A 23006-nucleotide genomic window follows, 5' to 3' on the forward strand; every position below is an offset into this window, starting at 1 on the left:
AATAACAAATGCAGGAGTGGAAGAGAAAACATGCTTGGGGAAATCATGATTATGATGTAAAAAAGTCAAAAATTATGACATACAAAATTGAAAATTATGACTTGAAAAGTCATCGAAATATGACATTTAAAGACATTCAAATACTAAGTCATAACTTGGAGATTAAAATGTTGAAATTGTGACAAAATCAAAATTTACATTATTATGTAATTTCCACTTTTTATGTCATAATTTTGTCTGTTTGTCTTTCTCTCATCCATCCATCTTTCCATCCATCCATCATCCATCGTTTTATCATTCTATTATTCTATTATCCATCCATCCATCCATCCATCCATCCATCCATCCATCCATCCATCCATCCATCCATCCATCCATCCATCCATCCATCCATCCATCCATCCATCCATCCATCCATCCATCCATCCATCTCTATCTGTTGTTCTCTCTATCTATCTGTCTATTGTTCTCTCTATCTACTTTAGAAAATGCAATTATTTAGATTTTTTTCTTGCACTGTGAAAAACAAGTACGTCATTGTGTATGTCATAATTTTGACTAATAATCTAATAATTACTTATGTCATGTTACAACTTTTCATGATGTCAATGACGTCATCATTTTGACTGTTTATGTCATTGATTTACAAAAGCATTTTTTTTATTTCTGAATTGTATTTTTTTTTATTATAAATAAAATAATAAAAATAAAATATACTACAGTTAAATTAATATTTTTAATTGTATTATATTACAATTATAATATTAAATACAATAATAATAAAAATGTAAACAGCTTAGATTAAACCATTAAAGTGTTTATTCTTGATGATTATTGAAAGGTTTGAACAATACTCTTATTACTCACAGGGGACATAATTAATAATTTAGGTCACAGTAATTTAACCGACAGAGAAGCCCAGCTCTAATGTGCAGAATGCAACTATAAGGCATGAACATATTAAGACATTATAAACATTAACATCATGGTTTTCTCTAAAGCTGCTTTGAAACACTGTATTGTAAAAAATCAAGAGCTGTTTTCTGGAAATATTCCTGATAGTGAGAAAACACTCCTATGTGTGTGTGTGTGTGTGTGTGTGTGTGTGTGTGTGTGTGTGTGTGAGAGAGAGCGAGATATGAATGAGGTCTGTGTAAAATTAATGACATGCAACTAATGAGTGTTTTCCTTCTCATTTATGTCTCTTATATCCTGAAAATCTGTCTAATTGAATGATACACATAAATCATTGTTTTTTTAGGGGAATTAAATTAGCATTAAATTTGTATAGTGATCACTTTTTCCTGACACTCAGTCTGATTAAAATATAGCCTATAAAATTATATTTTTCATAAAGAAACTATTATTAATAGTTTTTTTGGTTGCATTTTACATTTCCCCGCTGCGTGGATATTTAATTATTTTTATTTTTTTTGTAATTCTGATTAATTCTCAATAGTGATTATCATTAGATTACTGTAATTCATTATTGTAAAATGAATTGTCATGAAATATTAAACATTTCCTGAAACAGGCTTTATAATTGAATCATCTCAAACGTGAATCTGATTTTTGGGTGAAATGTCTGGCCATGTGTTTGTTGTGTTGCCTCAGGATGTGTGTTTGCGAGTGTGTTTTCCCATCTGTGTGCCGGGGAACCCCTGTCGACTCCATTATGGTGTTGATGGAGGTCTCTGTTTTTATGGAGATGAGCTTTGCTCGAAGACCCTTCGCATCTGAGTCGCAACTATTAATGTAGAGCGGTGCAACCCATCCATAATCGGGACAAAAGGACGATTGGACGCCTCGGTAATGAGCAGGCATCAATCATATCCCAACAGCCCCGGCGGGAGAGATAAGTGCACTGGCCAATCACAGCGCTTTTCAGCTTAGCACTGCAGGCACGATTGCATGTGATTGACAGCGCTCTTCAGCATTAAAATTTAAAGCTCCCCTATTATGCTATTTTAAAGGTTCTTATTTTGTTTTGAGGTCTCCTACTACAGGTTTACATGCATCCAAGGTCAAAACACACTTTCATTTTCTCATAATATACAGTGCGCATCTCTTAATTTCTCAAAGAGTCTGAAAACGGTTCGTTTGAAGATTCAGTTTCTCTAAACTCCTCCTTCCTGAGAGCCTGCTCTGCTCTGATTGGTCAGACGGCTCGGTCTGCTGTGATTGGTCGACTGTTTACAGCGCGTGTCAGAAACAAAACGTCCATTACTATATCTGAATCTCGGCTCTTCCTCAGTGACACGAACAGTAACGATGGCGTCGGTTTTTCCGTATCAGTTCCAGTGTGAGTCTCGTTCTCTAGAAGTGCAGAAAACATGAACAACACGAACTAAACTCTTCCAGTCTCAGATACAACTGCAGTGTTTGAGGGCGGAGCAAAGAGACGCTGCTCAGCCAATCAAGAGCACAGGCTGGGATTATGCAAATGTGTTACATAAGTATGTAACAGGAAGGGAGAGTGGAATTGCTGACTAATCGTTTCAGACGTTCAGAATCTCTTTATTTTACATGTGCTTTGATCTTTAAAACTGCAGATCAGAGCAGTTCCTAAATCATTTACTGTTATTTTTGTTGAATGTTCATTCACTGCAAGAGAAGCTGCATTAATTATATCGGAAACAATGTAGAAAGCTTTTTGCTTTCAGTGAACATAAAATAGAATGCAATAGAATTATCCATTAACCCATAAGTGTTTTTTTGTGTGTGTAAATCTTATAGGGCCGCATGATTAATAAATAAAGTGGTGATTTTTCTTCAACGTCATAAGCTTTATAATTATTAGTTTGCTTGCTTATTTTCCGGCTTCCAGTATGAATGAAACATACATTACCTGTGTTTACAGCGCTCAATGATGCTTACACCAACAAATTTTGGGTACAAATATTTTCTAAAGAAACTTGAAGTAAACATATGAAAATCTATGTTGTTTCTCCAGGACAGTGTACTGAAGTGTTCCTTTCTAATGATTTATAGTTATAGGCCTCCTGCATGTTAACAGTTTTCCCGTAAAATAATAAAATAAAATTCGTATTATTTTAAATATTATATTATTATATTTATTCTTAAAAACTGTCAAATTATATAAATATACTGGTAAAAGTTTATAACTGCACGCTATTAATCATTAGTTAAGCATTAGTAAACCGTTAATTCATCATAATTGTGATCATAATTGTCTGAATAATAAGATATATGAATGTACTTTTAAATAGTTTATTAATAATTTACGTACACTTTCTAAGTGAACTTATGAATCACTGACAACACCTAATTTGATTTGTAAATAATGCAATACTTCATTTAGAAATTATAAATTGATCATTAATTATGAAAATACAATTATTATACATTATAGACATGCTTACAAATCAAGAGCAAATAATTATAGCTGTACTTATAAACTGCTTATTAATGTCCATTAATGCTTTATAAATGATGAATTAACTGTTTAAAAATGCTTAACTTATGATTAATAGCGTGCAGTTATTATAAAGTGTTACCAATATACTATATATTATATAATGAAATTTATAATTATTTATTTGTTACATTTATATAGCGCTTTTCTGGGTTATTACAGTCATATTAATTCTTATTAAGTTTCATATTTTTATTTTTGTAATGATAATCATGATCATAATAATTATTATTAGTCATATTGATATACAAGCACAAAACTGTGGGCCAAATTGTGCAGCCGTACAAGCATGCACAACAAACCCTCTTAATAATTGTAATAAACTTTTTAAATCGCAATTTTAACCAGAAAAATAAAAAAAAATTAATAAAAAAATGTCTTCCTCCAAATTGTGCAGCCCTAACATCTTATTTGCTGTGATTGATGATCTGGTCTGTCCGTCTGGCATCTGGACGTCCTGGCATCAGATGATCTCAGGGTCTCAGGTCTGGCACACAGTTTGGCAGGAGATTTGAGCAGGACCTGAGCTGTAGTCTGGGTTTGCTAGGCGGTTGCTATGGTATTCTGGGTGGTTGCTAGGCTGTTCTGGGTGGTTGCTATGGTGTTGCTATGTGGTTGCTAGGGTATTCTGGATGGTTGCTAGGGTGTTCTGGGTGGTTGCTGTGGTGTTGCTAGGCGGTTGCTAGAGTGTTCTGGGTGGTAGCTATGGTGTTGTGGGTGGTTGCTAGGCAGTTGCTAGGGTATTTTGGGTGGTTATTAGAGCGTTTCTAGACTGTTGCTAGGGTGTTCAGGGTGGTTGCTTAGGTATTTTTGGTGGTTGCTATGGTGTTACTAGGTGGTTGGTGTTCTGCAGTAGTAGATAATAGAGCCGTTGAACTTTTGGTTCATGCACTAGTGGCATAGTTGCCAAAACTCAGGGACTTTTTTGTAACATAAATGTCAGTTTAATGTGTCCTTGCAGAATACAAGTGTTAATTTATATTTTAAAAAAACAAAGCATAAATACAGTACATGCATGTGTACCACAATACAGGCCAATAAAAAAGGCTGTACAAGAAGTCTATTCCTCTGTATTTACATCTCACATTATTGCCACTGAAAGCAGTGAAAACACTGAAATCAGTTCCAGTTCCAGCTGGCAGGACATGAACAAAACACACTCGAATCAAAGCTGTTACCCGGCCAGCGGGTCGTCAGAGATGGAGAGAAATTAAGACCAACAGGGACATGTCAGAAATGGTCTTGTTAAGATTTCTTATCATTTAACGTTCTTGAACTATTCATTGTTTTTTGGTGTTGTTTGTTTAGTTTTTGTCCAGTGGAGAAGCTGAACTCATTAACTAGAGAGCTGATATATGCTGATTTACCAGAATTGAAAAGTGAAAATGAAAAAATGAAATGAAAATGAAAAGTTTTTTCTTCCACTTGGTTTAGTACCTAAAATATTCCCGGAGACTATGTTTGGAAAGAAAACTATGCATTCTACGGAGCCCCTTAAACGGACAAAAAAATATGGAAAGGGAGGAAAAAATATATTTCAATGCTTTTGCATTCTCTTGCAATTATATAGTTGGCAGTGACAAATAATTTGACTGTCCACACTAGACGCGACGCGACTGTGAGATGTGTCGGAATCAATCAAAATCCACAGCCAGAACAGCGTGTGGGCGGAGTCAGCCAATCAGCACAGCGTGTGGGCGGAGTCTCGCAGTGAGTACACGGCACCAGAGAGTAATCTTGACGGCACTCGCAAGAAAATGGATAAGTCACCCTTACTACATAATCAAATTCACAAATATTACACCATTTAAACATTATTAAAAATACATAGGCTACTGAGTTACTAAAACTACTGAGTGTATCAAAGAATACACTTGTTTGTTCACAGTTTGAACGTTCTTGTTTCCATTTGTTTAATCTCAAGATCTGAGGTGAATTATCCATTGTTGCTTTTACAGCTTCAAAGCTGGAGCACTAAATGATATTCAGAGTCACATTACACACTTTTAACATTAAATAAAGCACATAAACAGTCCCTGAGATTATCATTAACACTCTGATTAACATGGAAAAGATGCATTTTATTGCGCGTCGCGTCGTGTGTAGTTAGGACACGGTGTCAGATTCGCGATCACGTATTCTCTGTACATAGGTAGCGTTGGTACTAACCGCACATTGGACAAGATAAGATATTTGTCATTGACGCTCAGAATCGCCAAATCCTCTGACATCATCGTCCTGTCAATCATCTCTCCTTACTATCTTCACAGGATAAGTGAAATCTGATGCAAAGTAATGTCCCTTTAGGGGCACCGTAGAATGTGTTATTCATTTTCCGTGCCTTTCCAAATTGGGATTTAGGCTTCGGACACATTCCTACTCCTTAACTATGATAAAATCACTGAATGCCTTGAATATTACTTTATTTGACTGTGTTTTCATCTACTCGTTGGTGTAAGTATGGCCTCCTCTCTTCAGCGTAGTCTTCTGTATGTCTCCCTCTCATCTTTGCTTTCTTTCTCAGCTGTGACAGATAAGACTGGTGTGAGTGTGTGTTGATCTGAGTGTGTGTTCCTCTCCTCAGAATGGCAGGGATTACGGGTTCCTGGTGCGTCAGAACTCAGAGCTTCTGCGAGCGCTGGAGGAGATGGAGAAATCCTGCGCCGCTCTCAGAGAGGAGAACCGGATCCTGGTGAGGGCTCATCGTCACCGCACAGCTCGTCTCAGTCTGCAGACGGGACACGCGTCCATGCTCATCGTCACTGTACACATAATATAAAATACCCCAAAATACCCCACAGATATTTTTATATTGCATGTTAAAGTTGTCAATTTTTAAGGGTGAACAAAAACACGCCGTTTTTGTGTCTGTTCCTTTAAATGCAAATGAGCTGCTGCTCCCGGCACAGGGGGCGGAGCTTCAAGAGCTTGTGTCCTCTTACCTCACACACACATGCACTGAAAATTTCAAAAACTTTTAGCCTTTTATGTTCAAACCGGAGTCAGACAATGATGGAGAGACTCAAGAAGAAGAGACAACATGTAGAAGCAACAGGACATTTCTGAATGGTTAGTTGATGAATTTATGTAGCTGATGTGTAGTTATCTTCTAGTCATTGATTAGCATATTCTGTCTTGATAATCTATAAATTGTGTTCCGGGGGCGGGGTTTATGTAAATTCTAGGGTTGGTGATGTCACTAACCCGGGAGGAATGTGGTGTAGTCTCTACCAGCCGTTTGTTGTAGTTCTTAAAAAGCGATTTCTTTAAAAGCAAATATCTCCCTTTGCTTTGAACTTTGAGCGTTGTAACTTTGCAGATGTTGTTTATGCTCAAACAGCAACATTACACACTAACTAAAGTTAGAAAAGTGAAATCATATTCAACCACCCCTTTAAAGCTATTTCTTATCCATTTTTTGGATGAAAAAATTGCACATATGTAGGTCAGAGAAATCCACATTTTCTCGGGGGAGCAAGCCCCCAAACCTCCCTAACTACTTCACATTTGAATGCCTGTGTCAGGAACATAGACTGTAAAAAATATGGACAAAGCGTCTGTGACGTCACCCATAGACTTTCTGAAGAACGGTTTTGAAGCCGTTTATGGGGGTATGGGCGGCGCCATCTTGGAAAATCTTGGGAAATCCTAACCCCGCCCACCTTCTGACGCAGCTCGCTCTGCTACTCCGGTTATCTCTGTATATATTTTAGGCAACGAAATATGTTATAAAACACCATACTAACTCTTTTCGTTTTCATTTAAAGAAATCTTAAACATTATAGCCACACAAATGTGGTTCAGGCAGCGCGTATTGATTATATTCAACTGCACATAACGTTTGCCTATTTATAAAAAACGAAATATAAAACACAAACCTGCCTCTTTTCGTTTTAAACATAATATAAAAATATTAAACATTTTAATATGGTCCAGGCAATATGTGCATTTGTACTAAACAACAGATTTTGCAGTAAACAACTTTACAGATCATCTTCGTTGTATTAAAATTTAAAATGACAAAACTCAACCCAGTCTCTTTTTGTTAAATTTCACTTTTATCAATATTAGCCATTATAAAAGTATAAGTAAAAGGTACAAGAAGCTATACAAATAAAGCAAACAATTCAGTCAAACATACAAAGTCAGCGCTCTAGTCTAACCATACAACGGTAAAGTTAAATAGCTTATAAAAGTTATGAAACTTCCCCTCAGCCAAAACGATTGCCCAGAGAACAAATAATAGATTCACGAGACCAAAAATTGCCCGTTAGATATACACAAGACGAATTATATCTCATGTTTAACCACTACAGAGACGCCAGAGTCAGCGGCGAACGTCAGAACGACTAGCCAAGGAAAGGCTGTTCCAGGCGGGGTACATGAGCGCTGAGCGCCCGGTCATCGCTGGATCAACTGGATAAAATTTTCATAAATCTTTAAATAAACCACAGATTTGAGCTTTAAACAGCTACAGTCTCGCCTGAAAAACTCTTAAAACTACATTTCATGATACAGAAACAGTAGTATTATATTTCAACTGTGTTAAAAAATGGCGCTTCTTATGTTGTCATTCTCCTTGGCGCAGCCTAAGCTGTCAATCAAGCTGTCAATCAAAGTTAACCACGCCCTTATTTGTCATACATTTTATATCTAAATACGATCTAAACTAACGAGTTAGAGAAAAATTCACCCCCCTCACAGTTGTCAGGCACTCGGAAGCTATCGAAAAATACAATAAAAGTCCATGGGACCAACCTGTAAAAACATGAATTTATGCTGTGAAAACGGACATTTTAACATGGGGGCTATGGCCATTTGCTCCCTTTTGGGACCTTCCTCTAGCGGATTTTCGATATATTGCAGTTTTTCGCACTTCCGGGTAGGCTTCATTTTTCAGATTAGAATGTTGCCGCTTGGTCAGGAATAGTCCTGTGGTGCAACAATGAATGTTAAAACATTTTTTTTTAACACCAAATATGTTGCTTTATATATTTCACCACCTTGAACAATGTTAAATCTGGTTGTGAGTGTCTCTTGTCCACCATCCGTGTCTCCTCAGAGGAAGAGCAGTTCTCCAGAGACGGAGGAGAAGGTGAAGAGGTTGAGGAAGAAGAACACCGAACTCGCCGTCATCGCCAAGCGTCTGGAGGAGAGAGCGCGCAAACTGCAGGAGGCCAACCTGAAAGTGGTGTGTACTCATCTGTTCATCTTCAGCTCTTTTCATGTCACTGAGCGTGTGGAGGGCATTATTACAGCACTTTAAAGGCCCGATATACTCACAGCGAATTAAAAATAAGCGACGTTTAGATGAATATGTGAATATGTGCTGCTCTTTCCTCTCAATATCAAAATAAACACACAACAAAAGTGAGAAAACAGCAGTTCAGAAAGCATCTTTATACAATAAATTGTTTAAAAGTCAAAAGAAGGCGGAGCTTCAGAGCCACACCCACTTATTACAGTATCACCACACTCTCACACACACATACACACACACACGCACACACACACACACTAATTCACACAAACTCTCACACACACACACTCTCACCTTTACATTCACATGACTCACTCACTCACTCTCACACACACACACACACACACACACACACACTCACAGTTTGCTTTGACAAGATGTTTCGAACTCCCGAACAAAACGAACTTCGCTTCGGTCTGATTTTGTTCAAAATGACGCTACACGTTCGTTCTTCGATTTCGCTTGAAGTCTATCAGGGCTATTTTTTTATTTTTTTTATTTTTTTTCTATCAGGGCTATTTTTCAAGTCTATTTTTTTTTTCATGCACTATTTAATTTTGAGATTTGGGGGTATTTCGCTTCCATAACAGCCTTTCAGACTAGTGAAACGAAAACATCCAAAATACACTTTTAAATGTTCATTTTATTGCACTTTATAGATTTCAATTTCAATACATATCTTTAAAGGCTGTGAGTTTGAGTCAGAAATCTCCACTTCAGCAGCTTTACACACGCTAAACTTTACCGTTTTATTCATATCTATATTCTGAAGGTTTGTTCGCCTGATTCATATAACATTTTATTCCTAAAAACATGATGAAAATGTATGTTTGTTCTGTCTGTTGACAGTATTTTCTGATTTATGGAGTGATAAAAAGAGAAATCCAAAATCCACTCTGTAAAAAACTTCAACTCTAATATGTCAACAAAATGAAACAAATTTTGAACCTGACTTTATCCAGATTTCTGTTCTGGAAATATATGCACATTAGTGCATATTTAATTAGATATTTGCATATTTCAGAAAACTTGATCCAAAACAATTGTCTTAAATGCATTGTGATTACTAGATATTACTATACTTTCCCAGTTGTTTATTATGTTTTTTACTCTGTTATTTTGTCTTAAATGCATTTCAGTCATCAGTGTAAAAGTAAAGGGTTTATTTAAGGTCTGATTATGAAAGCATTTACATGCACTTTATACTTTTAAAGGGATAGATGATCAGTAAATGATGACAAAATATTACGTTTTAATGGAACTATTCCTTTTTTTATGCTCATTTTGCCTTTTGCTGGATGTTGAAATGATTCAGCGTCTGTTAAACTGTACAATACACACCTTCCCAACCCATCCAGTGTTTACTAGTCAAACACACTCATTCATCGCTCTCTTATGTCTCAGATATAAAGGCAAACCACAGATTTATTGATGGTTATGTGCAAGCTGACTTTGTTCTGAATGACCGTGACTATTTAAATACATTACAGATCTATTGTTAAACAACCTTGTGGTTTACAATGACATTGAGCTTTTGATGTAGAGCGACAACACTGGTTACACAACACAAGACCAATCTACACACACAACACTGGTTACACAACACAAGACCAATCTACACACACAAGACCAATCTACACACACAACACTGGTTACACAACACAAGACCAATCTACACACACAACACTGGTTACACAACACAAGACCAATCTACACACACAACACTGGTTACACAACACAAGACCAATCTACACACACAACACTGGTTACACAACACAAGACCAATCTACACACACAATACTGGTTACACAACACAAGACCAATCTACACACACAAGACCAATCTACACACGCAACACTGGTTACACAACACGACCAATCTACACACACAACACTGGTTACACAACACAAGACCAATCTACACACACAATACTGGTTACATAACACAAGACCAATCTACACACGCAACTTTGGTTACCCAACACAAGACCAATCTACACACACAATACTGGTTACATAACAGAAGACCAATCTACACACACAGTACTGTGGTAGAGAAGTGCATGATGATGTGAGAGAGTTTAAACATAAAGACACTGAACTCCTCACCCTCTGTGTGTGTGTGTGTGTGTGTGTGTGTGTGTGTGTTACACTGTAACTCTAGTCCACCTGTACGGCCACCTGTCAGCTCTCTGAGAATCATGGGTAATAATGACTGACGGTCACAGCACAACACCTGTTATCCGTTTGTGTCAGCACACACACACACACACACACTCACACTCTCTCTCTCTCTCTCTCTCTCACACACACACACACACACCACACACACACACACACTCTCTCTCTCTCTCACACACACACACAGACACACACACACACACACTCATGATATAGATGATGTTATTCTGTCTCCAGGTAAACTCTCCTCTGCCGCTGAAGTCTGGCGCTGTGGAGACACACACTCACACACACTCACACACACACACACACACACACACACACACTCATGCTGTAGATGATGTTATTCTGTCTCCAGGTAAACTCTCCTCTGCCGCTGAAGTCTGGCGCTGTGGAGACACACACACACACACACACACACACACACACACACACACACACTCTCTCACACACACACACACTCATGCTGTAGATGATGTGGAGACACACACACACACTCACACACACACTCATGCTGTAGATGATGTTATTCTGTCTCCAGGTAAACTCTCTTCTGCCGCTGAAGTCTGGCGCTGTGGAGACACACACTCTCACACACACACACACACACACTCACACACACACACACTCATGCTGTAGATGATGTTATTCTGTCTCCAGGTAAACTCTCCTCTGCCGCTGAAGTCTGGTGCTGTGGATCAGTACAAGCGTGCGTTTGCCCGTCAGAGAGCCCGAGACCTGGCGCAGCACGCAGACACACTCCTGTGTAGAGACAAACAGATCTCAGCGCTACAGCAGGAGTGCAGACAGCTGGAGAACCGGCTCGGACACGGCAAGGTACACACACTATCACACACAACCCCTCATAGTATTTGCTAAGTCTAGCAACACTAGTACTGTGACTTAAAGGGATAGTTCATATTTACCCCATGATTTACTCACCCTGAAGCCATCCTAGGTGTATATAATTTTTTTCTTTCAGATGAATACAATCAGAGTTATATTAAAAAATGTCCTGGCTCTTCCAAGCTTTATAATGGCAGTGAATGGCCGTTTATGTCCATAAATAATAATAAGTCCATAAAAGTGCATCCATTCATGATAAAAGTGCATCTATCCATCATAAAAGTGCATCTATTCATGATAAAAGTGCATCTATCATCATAAAAGTGCTTCTATTCATCATAAAAGTGCATCTATCCATCATAAAAGTGCATCCGTCCATCATAAAAGTGCATCCATCCATCATAAAAGTGCATCCATCCATCATAAAAGTGCATCTATCCATCATAAAAGCGCATCTGTCCATCATAAAAGCGCATCTATCCATCATAAAAGTGCATCTATCCATCATAAAAGTGCATCTATCCATGATTAAAGTGCATCTATCCATGATAAAAGTGCATCTATCCATCATAAAAGTGCATCTATTCATCATAAAAGTGCATCCGTCCATCATAAGTGCATTCGTCCATCATAAAAGTGCATCCATCCATCATAGATGGAATCTAAAATCCATCCATCATTCATGATAAAAGTGCATCTATCCATCATAAAAGTGCATCTATTCATGATAAAAGTGCATCTATCATCATAAAAGTGCTTCTATTCATCATAAAAGTGCATCTATCCATCATAAAAGTGCATCCGTCCATCATAAAAGTGCATCCATCCATCATAAAAGTGCATCCATCCATCATAAAAGTGCATCTATCCATCATAAAAGCGCATCTGTCCATCATAAAAGCGCATCTATCCATCATAAAAGTGCATCTATCCATCATAAAAGTGCATCTATCCATGATTAAAGTGCATCTATCCATGATAAAAGTGCATCTATCCATCATAAAAGTGCATCTATTCATCATAAAAGTGCATCCGTCCATCATAAGTGCATTCGTCCATCATAAAAGTGCATCCGTCCATCATAAAAGTGCATCCATCCATCATAAAAGCGCATCTGTCATCATAAAAGCGCATCTGTCCATCATAAAAGCGCATCTATCCATCATAAAAGTGCATCTATCCATCATAAAAGTGCATCTATCCATCATAAAAGTGCATCTATCCATGATTAAAGTGCATCTATCCATGATAAAAGTGCATCTATCCATCATAAAAGTGCATCTATCCATGATAAAAGTGCATCTATCCATCATAAAAGCGCATCTGTCCATCATAAAAGTGCATCTATCCATCATAAAAGTGCATCTATCCATGATTAAAGTGCATCTATCCATGATAAAAGTGCATCTATCCATCATAAGTGCATCTGTCCATCATAAAAGTGCATCTATCATTATAAAAGTGCATCTATCCATCATAAAAGTGCATCTATTCCTGATAAAAGTGCATCTATCCATCATAAAAGTGCATCTATCCATGATAAAAGTGCATCTATTCATGATAAAAGTGCATCTATCCATCATAAAAGTGCATCTATCCATCATAAAAGTGCATCTATTCATCATAAAAGTGCATCTATTCATCATAAAGTGCATCTATTCATCATAAAGTGCATCTATTCATCATAAAGTGCATCTATTCATCATAAAGTGCATCTATCCATCATAAAAGTGCATCTATCCATCATAAAGTGCATCCATCCAACATAAAAGTGCATCTATTCATCATAAAGTGCATCTATTCATCATAAAGTGCATCTATTCATCCTAAAAGTGCATCTATTCATCCTAAAAGTGCATCTATTCATGATAAAAGTGCATTTATCTGATGAGTTTGTGTAAGAAAGATGAGAAACGATGAGTTTGTGTAAGAAAAATATCCATATTAAAAACTTTAAAGTTATTTTACTTTATAACATTTTAAAAATGGATATTTTCTTAAACAAACGCATCGCATGATGGATTGATGATGGATAGATGATGGATAGATGATGGAGAGATGATGGATTGATGATGGAGAGATGATGGATAGATGATGGATAGATGATGGATTGATGATGGATAGATGATGGAGAGATGATGGATAGATGATGGATAGATGATGGATAGATGATGGATAGATGATTGATTGATGATGGATAGATGATGGATAGATGATGGATAGATGATGGATAGATGATGGATAGATGATGGATAGATGATGGATTGATGATGGATAGATGATGGATAGATGATGGATAGATGATGGATTGATGATGGATAGATGATGGATAGATGATGGATTGATGATGGATAGATGATGGATAGATGATTGATTGATGATGGATAGATGATGGATAGATGATGGATAGATGCACTTTTATGGACTTCAAAACAGAAACGGTCATTCACTGCCATTATAAAGCTTGGAAGAGCCAGGACATTTTTAATATAACTCTGATTGTATTCATCTGAAAGAAGAAAGTCATATACTGTACATGATTTCTGTGCAGTTGCTCATGTATTTCAGCTCTCAGTTTCCTCTTCAGATTTGATTTTTGCCAACAAATTTTAGCCAGCCATTGTCTTGTATTTATTTATTTATTTATTTATTTTTATTTTTTTATCTTATTAGGATATTTTGCATCAGAATCAGATTAGATATTTTCTGTTCATGTTTGGATGTTTGTAATAATTACTAAATATATAACATGATTCCTCTGCAGTTCCCTCTTTGGAGTTCCAACAAAGTTTCAGTCAGGCTTATTATTTTATTTTATTTTATTATTTTATTATTTATTTATTTTTTATTATTTTTTATTAAATTAAACTTTATTTTTTTTCCATCTTATTTTCTTAGGTTATTTTGCATCAAAATCAGATTAGATCTTTTCTGTTCACATGTTTTTTGTAATCAAGTTCTTAAAACATATGATCAACTGAATGTTTGTAATAATTACTAAATAAACAACATGATTTCTGTGCAGTTTTTCTTACATTTCAACTCTGTTCACTCTTTGGAGTAGATGTTTTTCCAACAAAATTATGCAGTCTCATGGCTATCGATTGATTGACTGATTGATATATTTATTTTATTTTGCATTCTGTTCTGTTTTTAAATCAACTTCTTAACATATATGACCAACTTACTAAATACATAACATGATTCCTGTGCATTTGCTCTTATATTTCATCTCTCAGTTCCCTCTTGCATTTTCATTATGATGACTTATGTCTCCGCCTGCAGGAGATCTCATGTACTGCACATAGCCAGCATTCACTGAACACACACTTTTAAGTACATAGGCATAACATTGAAGTGTGAACCTGGCACAGAACCTAAATGTGTCTCACCGCAGGACTATTTAAGTGATCTGCAAAACACGATGATTGATCTCCTCCATGTGTGGCTCAGGGTCCTGTGGGAGTCAGTGAGTTTGAGCGTCTCCTGAAGGAGTCTCAGAAGGAGGTTCTGCGTCTCCAGAGACAGCTGTCGGTCTCCTCCAGCAGAGATCAGAGCAGCGCGACCACAGAACACACTTCAGAGAGACAGGACAGAGACGACAGGGTGAGTGCCGGCACAAAACATGCCTGTTTCCCAACATTGAGCAAAAAATCACTCTGAGATATGAATATAATGGGATGTGAATATGAAAGACATCAGTATTTTTTTATTCAATATTATTTTATTATAATTGGTCAGTCTTTTATATTATTTGTCCTAGAGCTGATTAATTTCGAGTACTCACTTAAAAAATATCACGTGGTTGTGTTGATTAACCGGCAAAATACCAGAAGTGGCGCATTTTACAGATGAGAATCCATGAAATGCATTATTTATTAGACCGCTTTCTAAGGATGCACAATATTAAGAGCATTTAAAATGCATAATATAGCATAGTACTATTATGAAATCATGAAAGAAGCGATTCAGTTAAATAAATATATGCGCTGCGTGTTTCAGAGTGAAGCGTGGCACTGTAATTATTGCATGTGTGAATTATTGCATTGCATTACATGTAATTATATGGTCACTGTGATTTTGCCAAGTAAGACATGTTCCTGGATCAACATATTTTGTTGATCCTGGAATAACATTCCTGTCCCAAAATGTAGTCCTTACCCTATCCCTAAACTTACCCCACCCATAACTTTTCCCTAAAATCAGAAGGAAATGATAGGCGAATAACACTGGTGTTGAACCATCTCACCCAGGATCTAAGCCTAAACTTGACTTAAACTGTAAACTTGTCCCTCAAATCTGATTGGTTGATCGGAAAGTTGTTCCAGGATCAACAAAGATGATGATCCAGGAACATGTGGTACTTGGTGAAATCATGTTCACCGTAATGATATACATGCGTGCAGGTTACGTGTTTCTTCAGCGTCTCAGTTTAAATGCTGCTCCTTATGAACTCAGTCTCTGCGTCTGCCGTTTGTTTGGGTTTCCAATAACATGCATTTGGAAATGCATATAAAGTCTGATGCGCTTTGTGTTTCATAGCAAAGTGTTGCATCGTTTACATGCGTCTCACACTCCATCTCTGTATATGCTGTGAGTTTGGTTTGCTTATAATGTTCATCTGGAAATGCAACATGCGCCATTTCACCAGATTTGTGATGTAAATCACGTATAAACCTACGCCGATCAGGAGAATACATCAGTATGTTTCTAAATATGCAAACTGTTCATCACAATTTCAAAATAAAAGTCTAAACCCTCGTTCTGAGTTTGCATGTTTTAATGTCCACATGTGAAATCCCAGTGGCTGTAGCATTTCTATCATAAAGAAGTGGGCAAATATTAAAGATTAAGTAAAAATTTTAATTAAATGTCGTTTGGCCAATATTAAACAAGGATTTGATCTGCTGTAAAGTGTAAAAACACCAGCATTTGATATGATACATAATATACTTAAGTTGATTGTTTATATTATGTATATTATGTATTTTAACAGTGTTGTTCAATGAAATCATATGATTACTTGCTTTTGATATTTATTTTGAACCAATTATTATTGCCCCAATGTTATTATATATGTATTTTAAGTCATTAAGGCTATTGTTCACTTAGATCTATTTTTATTACCACAAAAACATTACAAACTGATTACTCGATTAATCGTCAATATAGTCAACCAATAACTCGATTACCAAAATATTCGTTAGTGACAGCCCTAAATTACCTAAATGGGTCAGTGGCAGTGTTATTTTAGTTTTTATTTTATTTTTAGCTTGTTTAAGTAATTAAAGTTATTTTTATTAGTTTTTTAATGCATTCATTTCAGTTTTTTCAGTTGTCATCTAGCTGAAGTAAAATGTTGTTTTTTAATATATATTTTTTTTATGTTAACTTTTTATAATAATATATATATATATAGTTTTTTATTAATTTCAGTTTTAGTTTTTTAAGTACTAAATGAAAATGAGATGTGTTGCTTTGAAAACTAGCTGAAATAAAAGTATTTGTATTTAATTTAATTTTAGTTCATGTTTATTTTATTTCAATTAACCAATATATATATAATAATATAATTATTATTATTATTTTTTTATTTTTTATTTTTTTATTCAGTTTTAGTTAACTGTAATAACTCTGGTCAATGGTCTCTGCTAAAAGTGTCACAGAAAATCGTTTTGGTGTGAAATTATTATAATTCAAGAGATGTTTGGGAAGCAGATTTTTAATTTTCCCCATTCTTCCCACATTGTTCATATTATTCTTTTGGAGTCTTTGCTTCACATTCTGGGTTGTGAAGCAAAACCAGTTGAAACCACTGGCCTACTTCACACTGACCGTCCTGGTTTAATCCGCTCAGTTCACTGGTAAACTGTTGTAATGCTCAGCCGTTTCTCCGTACTCTTAAGTGTCGTTCATTGATATAAACGGGAATCTGGAGGATTCTTTCCTGGAGTCACTTCCTCTGTGAAGGAGTCGGGATTATTGTCCACGTGTTTATGATGGGTCTGTTCCTGTGGGGTTTTTTCAGGGCTTATTGTGTTTACACTGAAATGAATGATGTTTCTGCTCTTATATAATGGACTACACCATAATCTGTAATACTAGCTAATGAGCAACTCTATATACTGAACCCAACACAGTGTGTGTGTACTTGTACAACTATCTTTTTGAGGACAAAGAGAGTAAAGTGAGGACATTTAGTCCGATCCTCCCTTTCTAAGAACTCTTTAAGGCCTGTTTGAGGGTCAAGACTTGGTTTTAGGGATTATGTTATAATTAGGTCAAGGGTAGGTTTAGGTTGAGCTGTGATGGGTAGAGATTGTGTCAATGAATGTCCTCACAATGATAGAGTAGATGTATGCGGTGTGCATGTGTTCGTATATATATATTTTTGTGTGTGTATATATTTGTGTTCATGTGTATGTGTGCATGTGTTTGTGTGTGCGTGTGCACATGTGTGTTCGTGTATGTCTATTTGTGTTCATGTGTGTTTGTGTATGTGTGCATGTGCGTACGTGTTGTTAGTGTATGTGTATATGTGTGTGTGTGTGTGTATGTGTATGTGTATGTGTATGTGTATGTGTATGTGTATGTGTATGTGTATGTGTATGTGTATGTGTTCATGTATGTGTGTGTGTGTGTCTGTATAGCCCCTTTCACACAGCGCGTTGATCCCAGGAAATTGCCGTAAAATTGTTAGAGTGCCTTCTGTGTGAACGCAGACACGTCCCGGGATTGATGCCGGGATGGGGACCTAGTAACATTGCCGGGATCAGTCCCGGAGCGCGCCCTGTGTGAACAAAAGCCAGGACCAGTTTGTAAGGAGTGTGTCGTAGTGATGCGACGTGTCATCGCACGGGCCGTTCTACAACCTACTCGGCAAACCCAGTGGCGCTGCTGGGGAGTACGGACTCGTCTTCGTGTAGAAATGATGAAGAGTTATCAGCAGAACTGACATCTGACAGGAGTTATCACATCCTGACGTCACGTGTCTTTACGGGATGTGTGTGAACGCACTCACAGATTCTGGAAAATCACTGGCAGTGTGAATGAACCAAAAACAAACCATCCCGGGACAAATCTCTGTGTGAAAAGGGCTTATGTGTGCATGTGTGTGCGTGTGTTCATGGATGTTTATATATGTGTGTGTGTTCGTGTCTGTGTGCGTGTTCGTGTGTGTGTGTGTTTGTGTATATTGTGCATACATAACATTATGACTTTCTGCAAAGCTGCTTGGAAACGCAAAAATTGTGAAGCATTATGCAAATAAATTTGAATTGACTTGACGAAATTAAAGTGCTCAGATTTCTTGTAGAATCTATTTGTACAGTCGATCGCACAGCTCTTTCCCATTTTACATGTGTTTTTGTGTGTTTTCAGCTCAGTGGGTGTAACCGCAGTGACTACGCCTACTGTGATGTCACTTGAATACCTTCTATACACCGGTCAAATTCAGGCCGACTCGTTTAACGTGTTTAAAAATGATTGAGAAATAGGGAGTTGCTTGTAAGGCACTCGACTCGGCTCGTAATTCCTCACATGCTGCGAGTCGTGAAAAAGAAGTTCAGTGCATTTTAATTGAACCTGTATGTGTTAACGATAAAGTACATGTAGTCTTAAGGCCCTATTTTAACGATCTGAAACGCAAGTATCAAACGCAAATGCAAGTAACTTTGTGGGCGGATCTCGACGCAAATCTAAAATGTGTTGGTCTGAAGTAGCTTCATTACTCATAGGTGTGGTTTGGGCGTAACGTGAAATAAACCAATCAGAGCGTCATCTCACATTCCCTTTAAGAGCAGGCGCGCTTGTTCCATGGCGGATTGCTATTATAATGGCGGATTTGCCAGACGTACGCCAGGAGCGGTTCACAGCCGAGGAGACCGACGTTCTCGTCAGGGCCGTAAAACACAGAGAAGTGACATTGGGGATGGAGAAACACACCCAAATTAGCTTCGGTTAAACAGGCGTATGATAATTTGGGTAAATGTGTAAGCTAGATTTATGCCTATTTTTTCACATCTTCATGGACACCACAATGATTTCCCTCGTGTGTTAATATTTTTCCTTGTAATAATGTATGGTTTTCTAAAAATGAAAACTGCTGCTTCTGTGTAGATGAGAGAAACAAAGTGTGTGTGTGTTGAGCTCACGCTACATTATGGCCAAGCATGCGCCCTTAAAATAGCATCTGAATAACGCGCCACTGACTTTAGACTAGGTTTCTCCTGGTCTGTGGCGGAATTGTTTTCTGAAACTGCAAAATAGCACCAGGGAATGTTTGCGCCGAAACACGCCTCCTCTTTCCGCTGCACCGCCCCGGGAGCACAAGTTCATTCCCTAATTTACCGACGTGCGTCTGTGGAGGGAAAAGTCCGCTGTGCGTCGGGTGCAAAATAGAAATGATACATGCTTCGGTGTACAAAGTCAGTTGCGCTGGGTGCAAGATAGGGCCCTATGTTTCTTTTTTGATTAGTTCCGTTTCTGTTTTATTTAGGGCTGTTTTCGACTAAGGATTTTCATAGTCGAATCTGATTCGTTAGATTTTGCCGTAGTCGACTGATAGTCGAACCTTTTTTTTTTTTTTGATAGCAGCTAGATTTTTTCCATTTCAAACAAAAGAGCTAAAAAAAACTAAAAGAAAAACATGGTGTGTAACAAATACCTTTTATTCATTTAAAGCCAGATGAACAAAACATATCACACATATATCATAACATTTCATAAACATGAGGAGCAATATGAGAGGGAAATTTGGTGATCGTTGTTTAGGTACATTAAACCACGTAAAGCTTTTTCACGCCCATGAGAACCGTGTGGAGTCAACTCACAGCCGCTCCGCTGCCCTGCTGAAAATGTGAAGCAGAAACGCTTAATATCAGATAACGTCCATAATAATTTGACTCTGGGTTCGATTTTTTGACCATTTTCAGTGGTTATGAGGAGCAATATGAGAGGGAAATTTGGTAATCATTGTTTAGGTACATTAAACCACGTAAAGCTTTTTTCACGTTAGGACTTAGCCTATATATAAAGCCCATGAGAACCGTGTGGAGTCAACCCACAGCCGCTCCGCAGCCCTGCTGAAAATGTGAAGCAGATTTTTGAATAAATTTTTATTTATTTACATTAGTAAGCTACAGGACATCGTCTTTCAAAACATGACCTGCGCGAAAGCGGAAAATATTTTTTTGTACCCAGCCCTTCTGAAAATGCGAATGCGTCTCTGTCCCCAGCACATTTCAAACCAAACTGACGCCCATGTATTCGACTATGAGGTTCATAGTCGAATCAGACCTCTCCGAATCGAATCGTCGAATCCTCGACTATTAGAAGTCAGCACTAGTTTTATTCATAGAATTTATTCATATTTTCCATAGAAATTCTGCTGTTTATTTTGGATGTGAAAATGCTTTCCCATACACCTATTTAACACTCATCTCTGACTCGACCAATGACGCGAGTTGTGGGCGGGACTATCTGTTATGGTGACCAATGGCAGTCAGAGGGTGGTGCAGAAGGGGTGGTTTGGAAAAACACTCATAAATTATACAATAGTGGTGCGGAAGTCAGCTTTAAGTTCTTATCAGTTCATTATGCATTTTTGTGAGCTAAAGGCAGTGCTTGAGGTTAGTTTGTGAAACGTGTCCAAACTTTTGTATATCACAGAATTTGTGTTGCATATTAACAGATAGCATGAAAATACATCCAATTTACTGACCATTTGAAGTTTCAATCTAACCGTCCCCATCGTCTCTGTAAAGCCGTCTCTGGATGAGAACGCCAGTACGGGTAATCTGGACATTTGCAACACACACACACACACAAACACACACACACACAGGGAAAGAAAGGGGCCATGTTGTGTGCGCTCTAATCCCCTTTGACAGGAGAATGGTACGGTCCCATAATCCTCTGCCTGTTGCCCTGGTATCGTTGAGAGGTTTTGGATGGTAGCTGCGACTTCGGCCCAAAGCGAACCAAAGATTCCCACAGTCAGAGAGCGGACACTTTTCTTTCCATCAGCTCGCAGGAGAGGGGTAGGTGTGCATGCGTGGCAGATTCATCTTCATACTTTGAGTTGTTGCAGAGATGAACGGGTTGTAATTGCATGAATGTCGTAATGATGTAACATGCATGTGTTATAAGAGATTGAGGAGTCTGTGTGCGCGTGCCGTCAGTGCGGGACAGATTATAACACTCACCTGTCCTGTCATTGGCAGGCAAGCGCTTGCGTATGATTACGGCCCTCGGTGACAAATCATATTGCATTTGTGCACAAAATGCATGCGTTATTGTGCATAAACACAGAGCTGCGGGAGAAGAGGCACTTTTAGGCCTAGTTTGGATGACGCTTTACAAAATTTGGTGTTTTAAAAGTTAGCCAGATGTTGGAGTTTGGTGCCAACTGGTGAGACCGACTGCAAACGTAAAAGATGCATGACAGACAAAGCTCTCAGTGTCAATGCATTTGATGCATGCGCTATAGAAGAAAACCAGCGGCAGGCAGGCCAATCCATTAAGGTGCTTTTTAAAGAAGTGATCCAGTTACCCGTTTCAGTAGTCCACGGGATTACAGCAATGTGCTTATAGCCAACGCAGGCCGGCGTATGGGGTCGAACCACAGGCTTGATCAAATACAGCTTAAACCTGAGGCTTGCTTTCAGATCGCTTTACTTTCCTGAGTTAGAAGTCTTAGTATAGGATGTTCGCTTTACAAGTGTTAGCTTTAGCCACAGGCAGGCCCAATATAAGGCATCAGTGACTTATAATATCAGTATGAATGCTCTCATAACTATATGTGTGGCTTTTAGTTCATGCATTTTAGCTTTGAGGCTAATATCTGTATGCTATTACTGAAAGTTGACAAACTTCTTGCAGATATGCACATTTAAACTTCCAGGAACATCTTGTTCACTTGTGTCTATTCAACCTGTCAGCGTCTAGCAATAGCAAGTAGCATGTGTTGGTTCATGGCTGAGACTTAAGCAAGATCTTTTTTTTTATATAATTACAAGCTCTATCACAGTTCAGCTTTATTTCTATAGCGCTTTATACAGTACAGATTGATTTAAAGCAGCTTTACGGTGATGACAGGAAAATGATGCATTTCGGCTGTTGTTCAGCTGAACCAGTTCACTGGTATATATATTTTTACTCTATTCACTTTCCCAACCGATAAATATTGCAGCTGCATGTGTCTGGCAGTTTAATTAAAAGTGGACGCACAAATCTGTCATTATACGGGTGTTTCGGGGACGATGGAGTGAGAGCCTGGTCAACT

The 23006-nt window shown here is 37.7% G+C and overlaps 1 protein-coding gene across 1 annotated transcript in view; it reads left to right on the forward strand.

The window, feature by feature from the left end:
- Positions 1 to 23006, forward strand: part of tspoap1 (TSPO associated protein 1) — a 139264-nt gene that overhangs the window by 62370 nt on the left and 53888 nt on the right. Inside the window, exons 5-8 of the mRNA XM_084115121.1 lie at positions 6021 to 6128; positions 8499 to 8627; positions 11537 to 11713; positions 15176 to 15328. Coding sequence (XP_083971247.1) covers positions 6021 to 6128; positions 8499 to 8627; positions 11537 to 11713; positions 15176 to 15328 — 567 coding nt within the window. The remainder of the gene's footprint in view (positions 1 to 6020; positions 6129 to 8498; positions 8628 to 11536; positions 11714 to 15175; positions 15329 to 23006) is intronic.

The sequence above is a fragment of the Abramis brama genome, assembly GCF_963993115.1.
Source record: "Abramis brama genome assembly, chromosome: 5".
In the NCBI taxonomy this organism is placed as follows: Eukaryota; Metazoa; Chordata; class Actinopteri; order Cypriniformes; family Leuciscidae; genus Abramis; species Abramis brama.